This window comes from Eriocheir sinensis, chromosome 3 (genome assembly GCF_024679095.1).
Source record: "Eriocheir sinensis breed Jianghai 21 chromosome 3, ASM2467909v1, whole genome shotgun sequence".
NCBI lineage: Eukaryota > Metazoa > Arthropoda > Malacostraca > Decapoda > Varunidae > Eriocheir > Eriocheir sinensis.
This window is the reverse complement of record NC_066511.1, coordinates 19,879,422-19,899,579: the sequence shown is the minus strand read 5'-3', so window position 1 is coordinate 19,899,579 and position 20,158 is coordinate 19,879,422. Positions and strand designations below refer to the sequence as shown.

The 20,158-nt window shown below is 36.0% G+C and overlaps 1 protein-coding gene across 2 annotated transcripts in view; it reads right to left on the bottom strand.

Moving 5' to 3' along the window:
• Positions 1–8,594: 8,594 nt before the first annotated feature.
• The window catches only part of LOC127006231 (zinc finger MYND domain-containing protein 11-like), a 26,868-nt gene continuing 15,304 nt past the window's right edge, over positions 8,595–20,158 (bottom strand). The window contains exons 7-17 of one of the 2 annotated variants that reach the window (XM_050875850.1): positions 18,787–18,879; positions 18,354–18,633; positions 17,974–18,170; positions 17,664–17,780; positions 14,999–15,174; positions 13,062–13,116; positions 11,571–11,807; positions 10,440–10,535; positions 10,149–10,229; positions 9,558–9,719; positions 8,595–9,450 (exon numbers count right to left, since the gene is read on the bottom strand). In XM_050875850.1, coding sequence (XP_050731807.1) covers positions 9,328–9,450; positions 9,558–9,719; positions 10,149–10,229; positions 10,440–10,535; positions 11,571–11,807; positions 13,062–13,116; positions 14,999–15,174; positions 17,664–17,780; positions 17,974–18,170; positions 18,354–18,633; positions 18,787–18,879 — 1,617 coding nt within the window. In that variant the 3' untranslated portion in view covers positions 8,595–9,327. The remainder of the gene's footprint in view (positions 9,451–9,557; positions 9,720–10,148; positions 10,230–10,439; positions 10,536–11,570; positions 11,808–13,061; positions 13,117–14,998; positions 15,175–17,663; positions 17,781–17,973; positions 18,171–18,353; positions 18,634–18,786; positions 18,880–20,158) is intronic. The other variant, XM_050875858.1, reaches the window with a different exon arrangement.

Genomic DNA, 20,158 nt, shown 5'->3' with positions numbered 1-20,158 from the left:
TTCTTATAGGTATTCTAAAACACTAAACACTTAACTTACAAAATCCTATGAGGATTACTCATCACCATAGCTGATTGGCATAATTTACAGATCCTTATTTCTGAGAAGATTTGGGTACCAATCCACTATGTCTTCTCACATTCTACTATACAAACACCGGTTAAAATAGTGCATTCATCTTATCTTAACATTTACCAAAGAAGTTGGTGTATTTTGTTGAACATAAATTGCTGTGAGTTCACATTTTGTACAACGTTAACAATCATGATGCACCAACATACATACCTCTTGTGAAGAATCAATACAAATTTTTTCACTATAAATTTCTAGTTTCTATTCATAAGCTACAAACAACACTTTCTGCAATAAACGAGTAATGTACACTGCCATGTTCTAAACACTGGTCCTATTGACTAACTGACAAACATGAAAACACCACCTACATTTTATCAGCAAGTATCTGATTAATTTTACACACAACATCCTTTTACAATAAGAAACATGAATAAGTTGTGAGATTCCAATCTTGTTAATGTTGTCTAGACACAAGAATTGATGGCACATTTATACAATCAGTAAACCAAACAGTTGTAATGTACATAATTTGTCTTTGGTATTTGGTCAACAATAATCATATTTCCCCTTTTTACTACAAAGCCATGAAACCTGCAAAATATGTACGTATAGATTTTACATAAAACTTCAATACAGCATCTGCATATTGTATGCTTTACTGTCATCTCTTCTTTTTCTTTCTAGAAGAGAAACTACTTCAATATTCTCTTAAGTGCATTCCCTCACTAGCTAACCCCCAAAAAAGGCCATGGAGATAATAAGCACTGCTTTGTAGCACCTCTTGGTATTCATCGTAAGTATAAAATATTTGAAAAAGATTTCGTATTGCTGATACTTATTGCACAATACACAAAGTTGTGATGCAAGTTACTGTAATTCAGGACATAATAGATGAACTGCAAGACTAACTACATGAGAAATGCACAATATAAAGAAATGTGAAATATTCTGTATTTTCATCTTTCCAAACGGAAGTAGTTCCAACAAACTTTTCAGTTCACCATAATAGTAATAATAAATTTCAAACACATAATGATATAAGTTCTGAAATAACTGACTTTCCTGTGAAGAAAAAATGCATGGATAAAAATTTAATGAGTTAAAAAAATCACGTGTGTAGTTGGCATACTAACAAAAAGACACAAATTATCAACCTCCTGTATTGCTTAAAAAGCTCATGCTGGTATGATATTAACAAGTTGATTTGACACAATCTTGTTGGTGAGATTAACAAACTGAAATGCTACACTGCAAAAGGAAAGAAGTGGTGTTGTTTCTAGCTTTCAAACTACCTACCCATTATGTTAAGAAAAGTATTGCAATAGATGGGATCTCCTTCAAGCACCAGAATAAATGTGGTACAAACCTGCATCTCAGCGGGCTGTGCCTTCAGCCAAGTATGGCTAGAAGTTCATGAAAAATGTTTATAAATAAATAATTAACTATTTTTTCCAAACCAAAATGAATGAATGAATCAATAAATAAGTCTTATGTAGCTTCATAATGGAAAAGGTGAAATCCTCATCTTTGTATTCTAAATTAAAAATAATCTAATAAGTAAATACATCTACAAAAAGTTGAATCTCTGAAAATAAAGAAACAACAAAAAATTCAAACAATAAGGTATTACGGAGAGGAAATATTCAGGCTTTGCTACAGTTCCCTACAATTTAACTTTTTCAGTACTATCATGGGAACTAAGAGTATGCGTGTACTTGAGTGTGTGTGTGTGTGTGTGTGAGCATGAGTGTGTGTGTGTGTGTGTATTTAAAAATCCACTTTCAAATATTCATCTCATAGATTTTTGTGTGGGTTACATAAATCAAAGAACCAGAATTGAACAGTTGCATGATGGGATGGCACTGCTTTTTGGACTCTGGTTACCTTCAGCATAACATACCAAGTTTGTTTTCCTTTAACCTCTTCTCATTTTCTCAAACTGAAAGAGTCTCTGAGGACACATAATGCCTCATATTAGAGGTTCCAAACTTTCATTTGATCAGGAGTGTTTAGAAAAACAGGTGATGAAAAGCCAATGAGTCCCTTCTGCACAGTACTAAATATCTTTCTATGAACTGCCTCCTTCTCCACATTTCAGTCGCTCAAGTAAGAATTCTGATAATATTTAATTGCAGTAACACAACTCATATTTCTTCAGCTTATATACTAAAAAAGTTACATCTTAAACTATATTCACAACCAATGGTTTTGTGGTTTGTGTCATGTCTTGTGCTGCCCCTGACAGCTTCTTGACAAAAGAAATGGCCTTCTCTTTATTTCAGAAAAAAATCCAGTAATTGCATAGTCTTGTGATTTCAAATTCCCCTGCAATTGCTACAAGCATTAAATGGACTGATACTGAATCCCTTATTACTTTCACTTCCAGCACAAGGATTGATTACTACTCCTCTGATAGTCAGTATGGATATGTAGTAATTGAATGCTAAAGTATTCAATCTTTGAGTGATTGATGACCATAACAACAATACTGAGGGAAATGACAAGGGCACTGTTACCTTTAAGCATTGAAACATCTGTAGATATTAACTTTACTTCAATAGTTTTGTGACACTCAAATATATAAACCAAAATTAGCAATGCCAGTTGCCATGTGTGTGCTTATGTATGCATATATATATATATATATATATATATATCTATATATATAATATATAATATATAGAATATATATATATATCTATATATATATATATATATATCTATATATATATATATATATATATATATATATATATATATATATATATATATATATATATATATATATATATATATATAATCCTCATTTATATGCAGTAATTCAGTCAAGGCCCTCGCAGATAAAGGAAAACCAAGATAAAGTAAAACAAATATTTATGATGCTCTAAGATGCAGACTGAAAGTTTCATCAATTTGAAGACCTGAATTGTGTTGCTTTTTTTAGTGAGACTGGACCTCGGGAACTTAGTGGTCAGTAACTGTTACTTAATTTACATCCTGGCCCCAGGGATTTAAATGTGTGACTGGGTTTGGATTTAACAATTTCTGACCTCTACTGTTTTACTACATCAAAAAAAGTGAAAATATAGTGCTGAAATGTTCTGCAAACCATAATTCTTATATTTTTGCCAAAAAACTCTTTTTTCCAACTGCTATCACATCACTGAAAGTTGCCTCTTCAATTAGAGGACCTTCCTGCCATGCTTGAAAAGACTGTAGGGGTATTATGAAAACAAAATACTACTGCAGCTCTGCCCTCAACAGTTACAAAATGCGCTCATAACAAACTCCCCAATGGACCTCATCCCGCACTGCAACTTACACTATGTTCCCACCCAAGGCATCGATTATGCAAACTGTTGTTCCCATTTTCCATCCACATAAATTTCTCACATAACTTGTACACTGTGTTTTGTGATCAATTTCCCAACTCTACTGTAAATTATGTAGATAGTGATAGTTTTGCAAATCTCAGTCTTAATGCAATTAATTTCCACATTTTAATCACACCATAGGAGGGTAAGAAGATAATTTTGTAGACCAGTGTCCCCACACAAATATTGTCAAATTTTAAATAATGCAAATGTGGATAATAGAGTTATTTGTGTGTGTGTGTGTGTGTGTGTGTGTGTGTGTGTGTGTGTGTTTTCACCACAGCCTGATCATGAGTTAGACTCGCAATCGCCAGCAAGTACCCACATGATAAGAGTAAGGCTTTTTAGTCGATCTCTGAGTACTGCCCGGACCTCACACACCACACATTCCATCCCCCTTGCTCAAGAGAGGACAGTAACCACTCTTAGTCAACGGAAAAAAAACAGCCTGAGCGGGGCTCGAACCGCTGCCTGCCACGCTGCAAAGCCTGGCAGTATAGCGCTTTAACCGACTGAACTATCGGATATTTTTTTTCTTCTTTGTGTGTGTGTGTGTGTGTATACAGTAAACCCTCACTTTTATGGACCTCGATATAACAAATTTTGGGTTTAACAAACTTTTTGGGATAGTGCGATATATGCAGGGATTTGCTGAACAAGTTCAGTAAGTGCAGGGTTCAATTCAATGGCAGGCTGGATGTTTATTGGCGATGGTTTAAACAAAGCTGACTGGGTGGCGTGTCTCTAGTGCCTGCCCAGCTGTAATCACTTCTGATGTCATCCTTCCATGCTTCACCTTTCATCTAACACACCTAATAAAATCGGAAATGATCGGACATAGAGAATATTTAATCTCATATAACAGATTATCAGATACAACATCATCTCCTTTCCACTAATTGATTTGTTAAAGCAAGGGTATATATGTACATATACACATCTCCTTGCTGTATTTGCAGGTTCACTACTTGCAGATTCACACATCCACAGATTTTCCCTTAATTGCACAAAGGCGGCCACAAAGGAATTTTTGCGGCACCACTCCAAACATTTACAGTTTGCCTGCGGACGATGTATACATGCATAAAGCAGCATAAAATATCATAAAGAGCATCATTCCTCTGTTTGTTTATGGTTAGCAGCTGAATAGTGCTTGAAATGATTCAGTTTTTATTATGTTTCATATTTTTATTAGCTGATTTTTATAGAAAGAAGCATTCATTAGTAAAAAAAATTACATTATATAATATGCCTAATTTCCTGAAGATGAAAAAGAAAAAAAAAATGTATTATATAACATGCCTAATTTCCTGAAGATGAAAAGAAAATGTCAGAGACTTTGTGGTGAGAACCCAATAGTAAAGCAAGATTTTAATGAGCATGTATTTGAAAGAAGTTTATGTAATTTACAGTACAGTTTATAGTACATATAGCTGATAAATGATGCTATGATATTCTATGCTGCTTTCAGGTAACATAAATGCTTTATAGGTATAGTTTATGTGTAAAATTGGTCTCAGTGTTTTTTGCAGGTCGAGGCTTTTTTTGAGAGGGCACCAAACATCGTGGGTCTGTGCCCCCCTAACTTCATGAATAAGGGGGGACAGGTGTGTATGTGTGTGTGTGTGTGTGTGTGTGTGTGTGTGTGTGTGTGTGTGTGTGTGTGTGTATGTGTGTGTGTGTAATTCACCACGGCCTGATCATGAGTTGGATTCGCTTTCTCCAGAAGGTACCCTCACGACGTGAGCAAGTGCTCATTATTGTCGATCTCTGGGTACTGCCAGGACCTCACACACCACACACCCCATCCCCCTTGCTCAAGGGGGGACAGTAACCACTCCTAGTCAACGGATAGAATCCAGCCTGAGCGAGGCTCGAAACGCCACCTGTTTGGCCGTGAAGCCTTGCAGCGTGGCGCTCTAACCGATTGAGCTACTGGAGCGGTGTGTGTGTGTGTGTGTGTGTGTGTGTGTGTGTGTGTGTGCGCGTGCATAATGCACAAAAAGGAAGACTGAATTACCAATTTCCACACTAATGTAAAACATAAAGTAGACTACAGTAACACATATTTCCTCACAACACATTACATTGTAAAGAAAAGCTTTGAATACCTGATAATGAGGTAAGGGTTGAAGGGAGACGAGCTAGCGTCCACACTTATAGCTAAGAGAGTTTAATATATAGAAAGGAGACGCACATGAATGCTCAAGAAACAAGTGGAAGTAAAGCAGTACCATAGCCCATTAAAATTAAGAAAAATAATTCAACAATGTATGTTAATTGTACTTAATAGAGATAACTCTATACTTTGTGACAGCAACATTTAGTCTTTGAGGATCATATCATGCCAACAAACACTGAAATGATAAATAAAAGTTACTAAATGTATAGTGAGATTGTTTGGTATGCATGAGTGACAATGGTGACCAACTGTAGCATCCACTAGCAATAAAAAGTAAGGTCATAAAGACCAAAAATTTGTAAATTCAAAAATTTGTGAAGCACTACAATACCTAGCTCCTTGATGATGATAAAAATAATAATAATAATAATAAAAATAATCAAATTAATATAATAATAATTATCTAAATCATAACAATAATAATAATAATAATAATAATAATAATAATAATAATAATAATAATAATAGTAAACAAACAAATAATGAAGTTCATTTAAATAAATATTTTCATTACACTAATTTCCTGCTTTTCCATTTATAATGCTGAGGTCTTTAGTAATATCCAGTGGCATATCCAAGAAGTGTTTGAGAGGTTCAAGGTAACCTATTCCAAGCAATGTACTTTCCAGGCTATATAATGATTGATAATTACAATATTTCAAACTTACTGTTTTTTGCACTTTTTGAAGAAATTTTGAAAGGTTATGGTGGATATAAGTAGGAAAACCATGTTTCTTTTTCTAAGTTTAAAATATGCCTGATATAAGTCAGAAAACCATGATTCCTTTTCCGAGTTTAAAACATTCCTGATATATAAGTAAGAAAACTATGTTTCTTTTTCTGAGATTAAAACATTTCTGATATAAGTAAGAAAACTATGTTTCCTTTTCTGAGTTTAAAACATTCCTAACATTGAGTTGACTCATCAAAATAATTTATATTCTAAAGTATAATCTGAGCCATTACTAAGAACTGGAAACACAAAATTTGCATATTTATGTACTCTTTCACTGTAATGCTTAGAAAAAATTTGACTCAATAAATGAAATTTTTAAGATGGACCACTGAGTGGTTACCATATACATGTATAAATCTGGTGAAAAGGTGGATGGTTATTTTTTCATTATGTTTATTTTTTGTGTGGCAAACATTATAGATTTAATTCAGTCTGAATTTCCCAATGATACCTCTTAGCAGCTGTCTACCTGCAGTGCAAAGCTATAGCATTAAACAGTATACAGGGTGGCAGGACACCATCCAAGATTAACTTAAGTGGAATCACCAAGTAGATGCCATATGTATTATGCAGAATTATTACCAATATCAATTGATTTGGTCTTTCCACTAGTTTTGTGGCCATCCACTTGAATGTTTGACATGATTTACCAACAAATGTAAACCAGTAAGCAAGATCAACTTTTGGGAAACATATCAAATGTTCATACAGATTAGGTAGGCATTAGCAGAGTATGGATGTTGATTTGTTTGACACAGTCAATTCACACATGTCCCCATTAGGGTACTTAATATAAATTAATGAAGCTGCACCTGTGAATCTCCCAGCCATAAAGCAAGATAAGAAGCCAAAATAATGATATGAATCTCTGTCTTGCAGAGAATTTACTATCATTTACTGAGTGAGTCCATGATACTATGAGCCATGCTCATTTTTCATATCATTGAAAATAAGCAACATTGTTATGTACAGTGAGCCCATGAGTTTTGCACCAAATTGGTACCATAAAGTCAATGATAAACTTCATGAAACCAAAAGTAATGAATTAATAAGTACTCATCCCTTACAATTTAAGTAATTAAAATTCAAACAAAAAAGGGGATATCAATGTGTCCCTAATTTTTTTCTTTCTGACATTAATTAAATATGAGAGCTGGTCTGCAGATGTTGTCCAACACGATCTTTTTTACATAAAAGTATTGCAATAACTTTCACTCTTTTATCCATCTGTGAAAACATGCTGCAGTTTTCTAGCCACTTTCCTGTTATGGTCTATTTAGAATTTTTCTAAATAGACACCACTGAATGCCATAGTTAATTCAGACAAAATTTCCATGTATTCGATTGTGATATGACGGGAGTTTACTACAGCAGATTGCTAATAATTCTGTCCTAGGCATTCCACATTCACATATATAATGAAGCATACTATAAATTTTCTTTTTCTCATTTTCTGATGACATCAGACACATGCATGGACCCTAGGGTCTTAGTTACACCAGTTATGAAAACTTTCTCCTCTATGGTATTATTTATCTCTATGTTCTTTTCTTCAATCATTTCTAAGTGATGAGGGGGTAGGGTATTTAGAAATCAGTCTAAGGATACCAAAACTGTAACCACTCTCTACTATAAAGTAAACAGCAAGAACTGAGTTGCCTCTACCTCTACTCCCAAACTGCCTATGGATAGCCTTGATTGTCAGGTTGATGGTGGCATGGGCATGGATTCTGTTAGTTACCACTCTATTCCCAAATAGCTTTGCTTTAATTTTTTTACTACCTTGCATTTTCTATAAAACTGCGACCCTTCGTAAACATTCACCATTAAATGGGGATTCAACTTACATCACTGAACAACATTTACACAAGAACTTTAAAATATTCCATAAACATTCATATATATATATACATTTATATATAAATATATACCAAATAGCCAATAAAATAGATTAATCACAAGAATCAAACAACGCTAAATGTTTCACTAAGTAGCAACTCCAGATTATGAACACATCACAATGATTCTATAAAAGAATATAAAAAAAACTGCTTCCCTGGTTCTGCAACAAGCTAAAAAAAAAAAAAAAAAAAAAAAAAAAATATGAAATAAACACAAGACGTTAAACTTGTCATCTGAAAATTGTGCAGCTTTAGCAGTTATCAACAAAAAATCTGAGTAGGCAGAAATGTTTATCCTGTAAAGGAGACAAAACTTCATAAAAGTGTAAAAAGTAAACATTATTAATATGTAGAAAACTGTACAGACTGGTTCCTATGACTTTAAAAAAAATCTTTCTTAACAGTTTTTTGTTACTCTTATGATAATTTAACCAGCATAAAACACTATAAGAAGTGACTTAAAAAATGGGAACTAATTTCTGCTTCTGTTCCATTTAATGTCTGGGGACATTGATCATACACACCACAACTCATGCAAACACACAACACTACAAACTAATATGAGCTTGTACCATCCTCAAACTTGTACTTGTTAGTCTGGCTATAAGTCTGGGGTCGCACTATGTATGTTGTACATTCAACAGTTAATATTACACCAGACCTTTCATGACAAAATGCTATATAAAATATAATATCCAATCCTATCAGCACATACAGCTTAAGAAAACATATTTGAGTGATCAGATCTTTCCTCAGCTCATATATATCATTAGTAGCTATCATTACATAATACGGCTGTGCAGGGATTTAGCAGGGCCATACTAGAGTAGAATTATGTACAGTGAAAAGTAAACAAATTCACCAAACTTCCTCTTTCTATATAGTTACAGACTCTTGAATGTTATGAAATTATAAGTCTATCACAACATACAATACATATTTACAGACCACAGATAGCAATATAATGCAACAAGTAAATAACTCCTCAAACAACAGAAAAAAAGTAAAGACGAAGATTTATACAAGATTTTTACGATACCTCTATCCAGTTGGAGCAAGTTACCTTTTTCTACGACATAACTTTTTGTGTTCCTTGTGCCAGTGGACTTGCTGGCATTCTATAGAACAGTAAGCAGTGTTCCAACAGCAATGGTAGATGGCCTCTGCTTCACAGGTCCAGCACTGCAGCAAACAGAAAATAATATGATCAACATGACAAATGCTATGAGAGATCATCTGGTCTTGTCTATCATTTAAGCAAAACACTGCTCTTGAAAGAATCTACTCACCCATTGTTTCTTTTTTGTGTCAGATGTGATATGCTTGTGCTTTTCTTCCATTTCAGATATTTTTGAACGATATTCATCCTTCACACGGTCTACCTCTTTCTCCATCTGTTTCATTGTAGACTGGATAACTTTCTGCTTCTCTGTCTCATACTCTCTTCTCAACTGCAGAGAGGCAATGATTGTATTAGGAATCAGGGGCAAAATTTGAAATAAATTAAGTATCCTAATGAAAACCCATGAATATATCCAGGTGATAAATTATAAAAATCCTGAGTAAAATCGTTCCAGTATGATATAAAGCTTCTCCATCATACTTATTTTTAATAACTGTTCCCAATTAGCAATAACTAAGTTAAATAACTTGTCTAAAATTATGAAAAGGGTAAGCTTCCGGTTCAATGTTCATCAAAAGCTGCAGTGGTTATAAAAGAGATTTGAAGCTATTTTTGGTGAACAAGAAAAGGTTAGTGAGGTTAGTGTGGTTAGTGTGTTACAGTTGCATATTGCCTGAAATGTTCTGAATGTATTAAAAAATTATCTAATGTAAAAAGTAAGACACAAGAAAAGACATTTCATCCTATATGAATGCACCTTTTCTGCAAGGTCCCGCATAGCTTTTTCAGTGTCCTTTGATCTCTTGTTTGATCTTTCTCCATACTCTGCCACTGCCATCTGCAAGTAAAATGAAATATTTCAATTAAAAACTGTGACTCATGTAATGTCATGTAATGAAGAGGTGTAAATAATCCATTAAATAAACAGTCTGATTCAATGTGAAATTGATCCTAGTATTAAGCCCCCAAAAAGTCCTTTCAATAATCATAAGGTACTTTTTAACCATTATTCCACATGAAGTTCAATGAACATAAAAAACATGCTAACCTTCATAAGCCTATTTGAGGTTTGGATGCCAATGGAACGGGTGGGGAGCTCCTGGCAGGAGGAAGAAACCACATCCTCAGGGGCTGGAGGTTCCTTCTGAAAGAATGTTACAATATAGTTACATATGCATGTAAAATTATCATATTTGTTGAACTTAACACCCCAAACAGGTCATAGATAAATTTTGTGAATATTTAGTCCCTTCGTGCTTACTTTGTATCAGTCACCGCTCAAATTGCGTGCTCCTTCCCCTCAGTGACACTTAAGAAAATGGGCGCTGCAGAGCAGACTCACTAAGTGTATTTGTATTGTATCTGTCGTGTCGCGTGTTCAATGTTTAACTTTTCTTGTACTCGTTTATCTTTGACTGTCCGTGTATGTCCTTTTGTTGTCCACCTTTATGCATTGTTCTACATATACACTAACACTTAAATGTTAACCTACACAAACAACATTCACACAAACGCATACACAAACAAACACCTATTCTATGTGCTGTGCTTGTCCTAATGACCTGTGTGATGTTTGCCCAATAAAGAACCCTGGTGGATATGACTTTCTCTATCTGTGAACCGATTAGCACTTAGAACACTCGCTACCACCAACAACTTTTCTTCATAAAAAGTGGGCACAAAGTATATTAGTTTTCATGAAAGAAAATAAGACTCTAAGGGCTTACGCAAAGGTAAAAAAGACCCCTAGACATTGTTCTGTATAGGCAGAGCTTTTATAGTCATATAATCCATTTTAATCCCTGAGGTATCTTGATACTATCCCCTTAAAGAGGAATGGATGCTAAGAGTGGAAGTATGATTTCCAGCTTTTACTGATGACAAGGTTGACACTTCATTTCTAGCACTGAAAACAATTTCAAGTATGTAGTTTCTACACAATGGACAAATCAAATATGTGTATATTTAGAGAATTATAAAAATGTTATTAATTGACATTCTATCTTTCAAATATATCTTTAGAACTTGGTTTGTCTCCAACTGAAGAAAGAGGCCATCACCAATCCTACAGAAAAGGACATAATAGGGTTACCCTTAAATCAGGACAAAACACATAAGACCTTAAAACTGGTTTCTCCTATCCTTACTGAATTCTATCGGGGAATTCTAACATGCTTACCTTTCTGACTTTTGGAGTTTTGGCTTTTGATGTTGATGATATAGATGAGGCTTGTTCCTCTTCAGGCTCTTCCTCCTCCTCTTCCTCTTCTTCCTCCTCCTCCTCTTCTTCCTCTTCATCATCTTCATCATCATCATCATCCTCATCTTCACCAGGCTCATCATCATCACCTTCATTGTCATCATCATCCTCATTGTCCTCAGCATCATGCATTTCTTCATCACTGCTGCTTCTGTCCTGTTTGGAGATAGAAATTGATGATTTGGCTGTACTTTTGTCTGCCATGTCTGCATGCATAAATTCTTCCAGTTCCCCATTAGCACCAACAGGCAAAGTGCTTTTAGTGAAATTTTCATTTGTGTGAAACATCTTCAGCTGAATGTGTGGATAATCAGTCATACCCACCCATACCTGAAGACACTATTAGAGGAGAAGGATACAGACTTCAAGTGTATAGTGGCCACTATTATGTTGTGGCAGATCAGAGATGCTGATTGTTTTCTAAGCCTCCTGTTTTAGTCACAACTGATTTTACACCCAGAGAGGTATAAAGGGTGGAGTCACAATGGCCAGCTAATCCTAGGGAAAGTGGTGAAGCCGCCAAACTGTTATTTAACTCGCCATCAGTATGGTGGATACCCAGGTGAGAGCTCACACCCGCCACCTTAGTTCCTGCTTTCAGGCCACGTCTTATCCATTATGACAGTATTGCTTTTGATTACTGTACACTTATTGATGCGGTAGATCTATTTCGTAAACACTAATATATCTTTGTACATACTACATGGAAACAGAAACCAACCTTGAGATTTAGCAAGGTTATCATACCACTAATTCACTGATGTTTCTTTACTTACATGTTTATCTGCCACTAACCAACATTAACATTCATAGTAATCCTACTTTTAACAGTTTCTAGGGCAGCGTTTCTCTTTCTAAACTGTTTTACTGCATAGGCATACCTCTTATGTAAATAGGTTTCAGCAACAGCTTTCCTTAGCAACACTAATGGTTTCATAGTTGAACTATAAATGAGCCTACTAAGGTCATTCCACGTCGCAGAAACTCAAGTGGACTGTGACCTGGCAAGCCTGACTTGACTAACAACTGACACATGACAGGTGTCCGCCATCTTGATGGTGAGAGAAATGACAGTTCGGTGGCTTCACAAGTCAGGTACTTGGGGCAACTTCACCCTTTATACCTACATATTTACACCCAAACCAGAACAAAATTTAACTCATGTTATACAGGAAGGAGTCACATTAAAAACTATGATGTCCATGATTAATTAATGCACTAAATAGATGACATTGTAGTGATGTTCTACTGCATAGGCTGATTCCAACAAGAACATCTCACAACCTAGACAAGTGCAAATCATGACCAAAAAAGAAATAAAAAAAGATAACAACAAAACTAAAGTAAATAAATAGAATTAAAACGAATAAATAGGATAAAACAAAAACCATAATTCTTAGGTTTTCTTACCTCATCTTCCCTTCCTTCCTTTTTCGGTGACGACTGTAGGAGATGAGTTTGGGGTCTACAGGAAAGATAAATATAATATTATTACCATTATTATTATTATTATTATTATTATTATTATTATTATTATTATTATTATTATTATTAATATTATTATCATCATGGTATTGGTATTACAATTACTACTAATATAATTATTAAATATTATGATTCTAATTACCATAATCCAAAATTGATGTACAATAAGTCTTCACTTAACATTGCTGCGAAGTTCCTGAAAATGGTGACTTAAAGTGAAGCAACACAAAATGAAATTAATTTAACCATTGGCTAAATGGTATAACCAAGAGTTAAGTTACCATTAGCTAACTGATAAAGAGTTATGTTCCTTCAGCATGTTTCAGGTCTGGTATACAAGGGCATTGTCTGCCCCTGTATGGAGTATGCACCCCATGTGGGGGTGGGTTCAACGAATAGTTCTTTTGGAAAGAATTGAGTCAAAGACTTTTTGCCTTATCAGCTCCTCTTTTCCAGCTGACTGCCTTCGAACTCTTGAATTCTGCCACAATACTACTTCCATTTCTACCTTTTATTCACATTTTTATGGTAACTGCTCCTCTGAACTTGCTAACTGCATGTCTTTACCCTTCCCACAACCTTATTGCACAAGACTTTCTATTCTAGCGCACCCCTATGTTATTCAAATTCTTAAGAACATAAGGAGTCTGCAAGAGGCTGGTAGCCCTGTACAAGGCCGCTCCTGTGAACCTAACCCCACCTAACATCACTGTCCATAAATTTATCTTATCTACTTTTTAATGTGACTATCGTATTGGCACTCAACATGACTGCCCAGCCTGTTCCACTCATCTACCACTCAGTTAGTAAACCAATTTTTGCCTATGTCCTTGTTGAATCTGAACTTATCCAGTTTAAACACATTGCTACATGTCCTACCCGGTTCTCTTACCATCAGAACCTTATTAATATCCCCCTTATTAAAGCCCTTATCCATTTATAAACCTTAATCAATTTTCCTCGCACCCTTTGCCTTCCTAGAGAATGCAAGTTTAACTGTTTAAGTCTTTCCTCATATGGCAAGTTTCTTAACCTGTGAATCATCATAGTCATCCTGCTCTCTACTGATTCTAACATTTTGATATGCATTCTATGGTAAGGTGACCAGAACTGAACTGCATAATCAAGATGAGGTCTAACTAATGCTAAATATAGATTGAGGATGACTTCAGTGCTTCTGTTGCTTACGGTCCTCGAAATGAATCCTAGTAGCCTAGTACCCTGTGTGCTCGATTTCTAGCTTGAATGCATTGTGCCCTTGGATGGAGATCAGAGCTCACTAAGACCCTTAAATACCTCTTGCACCTATACCTGCTTGTACGACTGTTGTTTAAGCAGTAGTTATGTGAGGGGTTGTTCCTACCTACACTCAAAAGTATCTTCATTCTTAAAATCCTATCTGGTAAACTCTGCAACAGCCTTCCTATGTCTGTATCTTCTCCTTTCTACAACTTGAGCACTTTCATGAGGGATATCGAGACACCTCTCTAACCTCTTCTTAAGAAACTACTCCTGTCCTCTGATTGCAGGAGTAATGCAAGAGTAATGCGCAGCATCTACTTGATGTGATTTCTTGAGAAACCTATTGACCTATTATAATGCAAAGTTGATATTCTGTTGCATTAATTTATAAATATTTTTAAGCACTAATATCATCCCAACTTAAAATTCCCAGCCATTCCAAAGCCCACAACTCAACATACAATTAGATAATATGTGATCAAACATATAAACTAATAAGAAGCTGTTCCCTTGTCTCAGCATTTCAGATATCCATTTGTTCAAATGCAAGCTATCCAGTCACTGGTAGACCCTCTCATTTAATCCAAATCCAGAAGCATATACTGAAGATTGAGTTTTACCTGTGATTGTGCCGAGATTCTTGATCAGGAGCCATTAGGTCTCCTCGGTGCCTCAGCTCTGAATCAGGCCGGAGAGGGTTTCGTTGCTCTGTTTCAGGATTTGCTAAAGCTGTAAGTAATTCTTGGTGCTTTTTCAGCTCCTCACATGCTTTATTCCAAGCTGAAGTTCGTTTAACCTGGCAAGAAATGGAAAATTATGATCCCCATCCCAATTCTACTCACCTAAGCCACAGAACATGCAATGTTGCCCCAGACCCTGATACTCTCTAAGACCATAACCTCAATGAGTAACAGCAAATGTTATCTCATCGCCCATTCAAAGTCTTCATCCAGAAAATGGCTCTCTAGTTAAAAATAGTTTAGCTCATCCCATGTGTAATAACTGAAATCTACATCTGCCAACCATTTTTGAAAGCTATTCATTATCATTGATGTTTGATACTAAATATCAGAGGTGGACAAGTGCGGTACTTAGTGCGGTAGAACCGCATCACAAAAAAAATACCGCACTACCGCAAAATTTCTGAAAATACCACACTACCGTGGATCGCACTAAAAAATCCTGCGGTACTTTTTTGTGGTACTTTGAAAACTATCGAAGACGACATTTGCAGCGCCGCATGCTCACTGAAATGTTTTTTTTACAGTAAATCGGACTCGATCAGTCAATCGGTATCAGTCATCAGAATCTGTGATTCAATCATTCTGACTTTTCCGTTATTGTTCAAAATTAAATACTAAATAGACAGACTACACTGCGAGTCTTCTTTAACCAGCGCGGTGCCGGCCATTTCAACCCTGGATCCGTCCGTGGTACTGGCCAATTTTTCATTGTTTACTATTTTAAGCATGTTTCCTTTGTTTGGAACGCCAGGATAAGCACTGAAGTATTTTTTATTTTTTCTACCGCTACCGCAGTACCGCACACCGAGTACCACACTGGGAAAGAAAAAAATGGGACTGCACTACCACAACCGCACTACTCCGGAATAAGTACCGCACTGCCGCAACCGCACTACTGATTTTTCAGTACTGCACCCACCTCTGACAAATATTAATAGACAGCAGTAGTAAGAACTAGGAAAAATACAACAACTGGACCAATAGTTTGCTAAAGACGTGCTGCAACAACAACAGTATCTAAATTCTAATACAGTCAGCCCTTAACCACCATGGTTGCACTATGCTAACAGCAGATCCCAGTGGGGAAATCTATGTCGGTGAAGTCCCATTTCACTTTATTAAGTCCCACGACGGTACTGATATCGCTATTCTTTTCTTAATTCCGTTAAAAATGTTATTTCCAGAAGACACCTTAACTATCTTCCAACACTTTAACATTGAGCTAAGCTACAGGGACGGCATTTGTTTCCTATATAGAGATGTTTCTAGGTGCCACATCTCAACCTTGGATAGTTTGTTTTCCACCATTTTGATGACATAGTAATTATAAGACTTGCATTTTGTTTTATCTTCTTGTTTTACCTAAGTATAGGAAACCGACCCATTTTGCCACTACTGGCAGCATGGAGATAATGCAACAGTGCCAAGAATCTTGTAGCAGAATAGCAGTAATACACACATCTGAGTAGTGCCAAGTTATTTGAGTAAAGTGGTAAAGTTAAGATTTGAATGATAGACACTAAAAGTGCATCAGTCAAATTAACAAAAACAGACTTTGCTTCAATTACTAACTACAGTAAAAGTCTGATAATCTGGAGTCCAATAATCCAGAGATCCTGATAGTTTGGAATTTTCAGCCAATGGCCAGTTTTAACTTTTTGGGGTAACATCGAGAAAAATCAAGGGAAAAAATCCAAAAATACTGAAAAATAGATGAAAGCAGTGCACCACATCAAATTCAGCACCCACTCATGCGTCACCCAGTTCACGTCACCCAGTTCACGGCATCTTTACTCAGCTGGCTGTCCTTACACAGTTGTCTCCAGAATTTACTTATTTTTATATGTACTCTTCTACCACAAATGCTCTTACTACATCACCTGTACAGGGAAGACCAGGATATATATTACAATCACCAATGCCAAGAAGAAAATGGTGAATGCAGCATTGCCCCGTCAACACATCATGTGTTTGTTCATGTGTAATTATGTGCTTTTGATCATTTGTGTTGCCCATTTCATAATTTTATTACCTGATTTTTTTTTATAGAAAGAAGCATTCACTAATAAATAATTCTCATTGTATGATATATTTAAGTTCCTTGAGTCAAAAAGAAAATGGTGGACACTTTGCGACTGCCACAGACAGTGCATACTTTGTTTACTTGTAATGAAAGTCTCCAAATAACTTGTTGTTTATCTCTAAGATATGATGCTTAAATGTGCCATACAAAGTATGGTAAAAGTCTGGGGCATGTACTGAATACTGATGATTGCCGGACCAAGTGTGATAAATGTCTGAGAATGGTGAGTTTTGAACATTTTGAGGTCCCCTCCTGGTAATCCAGAAAATCTGCTTATCCAGAAGGTCTGTGACCCCCTGCATTCCAGATTAAAGGAATTTTACTATACCAATGTTAAAATAAAAAGCATAGAAACAGTAGAAATCAGCCACAACTACTGGCATTACCAACACAACCATCAAAACTTATGTGACTAAAAAACAAACAATTATGCTTAACAAATGATTCTGTTGGACAAACCTGAAGTGTATGTATGTTGACAGAGATTGGACGTATATGGGATTTTTCTATCACTGCTCTCTGGTGTTGACTCCCAAAAAACCTTACATCATAAAGATCATTTTCTACTCTTATCACCTGCAAGAGAAATTTTTACAATCATGACTTCTTGATATATGAAGATTTCTTCAGCTTCCCTAAAGTTAATATTCAATAACTTTGGTAGGCCTTTCACATAATGTGTTTGAGAGTATACAAACAAAATGCAATTTAGTAAATGTATTAACACTTAATGTAGAATATGTAAAATGTTTTGCAATTTTATGCCTACCTTTGCTGGCCAATAAGGAAATCCTTTCTGTTTGGCATAAACTAACTGATGAGGTGGTCGACATGGTTTACAAAACCAATACTTGTCTGACTTTTCATTTGACATTCTGTAGCAATCCTTGCACTGTTCAAGTTCCATCAAGTCGTACTGACAGTCTCGAAGCATCTGTCTTGCCATGTCTGCTATGGTGCTGTGAACTAGAGCAGTGCAACTGATTAATACAAGTCAACTGGTTTTCAATGCAACAGACAGTCATTTTGGAAAATGAATTATGATTCTAATAAATCACATCTAATGCCATTTGATAAATAAGGTTTAGCAACAGCCACTTTTGTTAAGATAAAAAATACTGAGTAGAGAAAGTGACTTGTCCAGCTTACCTCCTTGGTATAAAACAACATTATGTACAATGGTTAAGGCATCAATCTCAAAGTCATAAATTGTCTTGTATCTGCAATCAGTCGTCTTCTGTTCCATGGTATTGAGATCCATTTGATGGTGTAAGAGCAACTGCGATCTCCATGGTTCAGAAGCTGACACCCGACTAAGTTGGTCACCTCGTATCATTGACTGGTGGCTGGTGGCAGCTCGGTCACTCAGGAACACTCCAGGTTTTTGAGAAGGGGCTGGGATAACTCGCTCTAATATATTTACTGGGAGCTGTAGAGAAAGTTTACATAATAAGTATACAACAAAAGGTAATTTAACTCAATATTTAATAGTATACAAGAAGATTTCACCCTGCTTATATTTCCCATGTTATAAGTGGAAAATTGTGTTAAAATACCATCCCTATGGCATATTTCTACTTACTCGTTCCTTAAGTCTCTCAACTGTGAAAGCTAATAGCATGTTAAGATCTTCTCTGTTGATGCGGCTTTTAACACTTTTCTGGTAAAGGCGTTTCTGAGGGAAAAGGTGGATATTAGTATATGAATGATCCTGATCCTTGAGAAACTTTGAACAGGCAAGGAGGGAGTGTCTTGATAGAGAAAGATGGAAACTCTTCTGCCATGGCCATCCCCTGGTGGGAGCTCCTAGGAGCAGGCGTCAAAGATGAATGAATGAATGAATGATCCTGAACTTTGCACCTTTGTTTTATTTATGTTTGTATCAATATGTAACATAAGGATCATATTTAAGGCAATAAAGATCTTAAAAGATAAAACACCCAATTCTGCAGATCTGTGAATCACAAAATCTTACTCAACTCATTACTATTTAACATCTTTGGTAAGCTACCTCCCCTAAGAATACTATAGAGAATAATCATAAAAGCAACCAGTCAAGTGTAGTTCCAGTCATTGAACCACACGTCTAAAACCTTATATACCACTCATCTTTGAAGGAAGTTTTGTTTAGGCGGCGCAACATCTGTGGTCATATGCCGGAGAGAGACAGGAGGGAAAGGAATTATAGGAGAAGGGAACAGATTCCAGGAGACAGGACATAACCCCCAATTAATACCTCATACCCATTCACTGCTGGGTGAACAGGGACATAGGATATCGGAAAAGCCACCCAAATTTTTCCACTCCGCCCGGGAATCGAGCCCAGATCTCTCGGTTGTGAGCCAGGTGTGCTAACCACTGCACCACGAAGCCCCCGCCTCATCTTTGAAATACACTCGGCCCTCAATTTAATGGATTAAAAGGGGGGAAGGGTGGTCTGTTGCTTGAAAAAGTCCATTGCTTGAAAATACTTACATACAATAAATACCGGTATACAATAAAATTACTGTTAAAAAAACAAACATAAAATGATACCGATAAACCAAATAATAAAAGTAGGTATATAGTTATTTTATTGTGTATGTTGTCTGCATGTTGTCTGTATAGGTGGCGTTTACAACTCTTCCCGTTCAAGGTCTCTCTGTCTTAGGACCAACAAAACAAAGTGCGCTTCTTCTTCTTCTTTTGACCTGTTCTGCATTGGTGCCGTAAGACAGGCACAGCCTAACTAGCCCCAAAGAACACTCCAGAAAAAGCCATCTCCACCTTCGCCTCCGCTCCGCCGACACATGTTGTTTTGTTGGCCTTCCAGCGATCAAAGGTTGACAGTGGGGCCCTGGGGGTGGGGGTGGGGGCATATTGTTTATGCATATGGGTAAAATTCTACAAGTGTGCAAGTCTCACATGGGCAGACAAAACATTTTTTTCAGTTTTCAGTGTGTTATGAAATAATG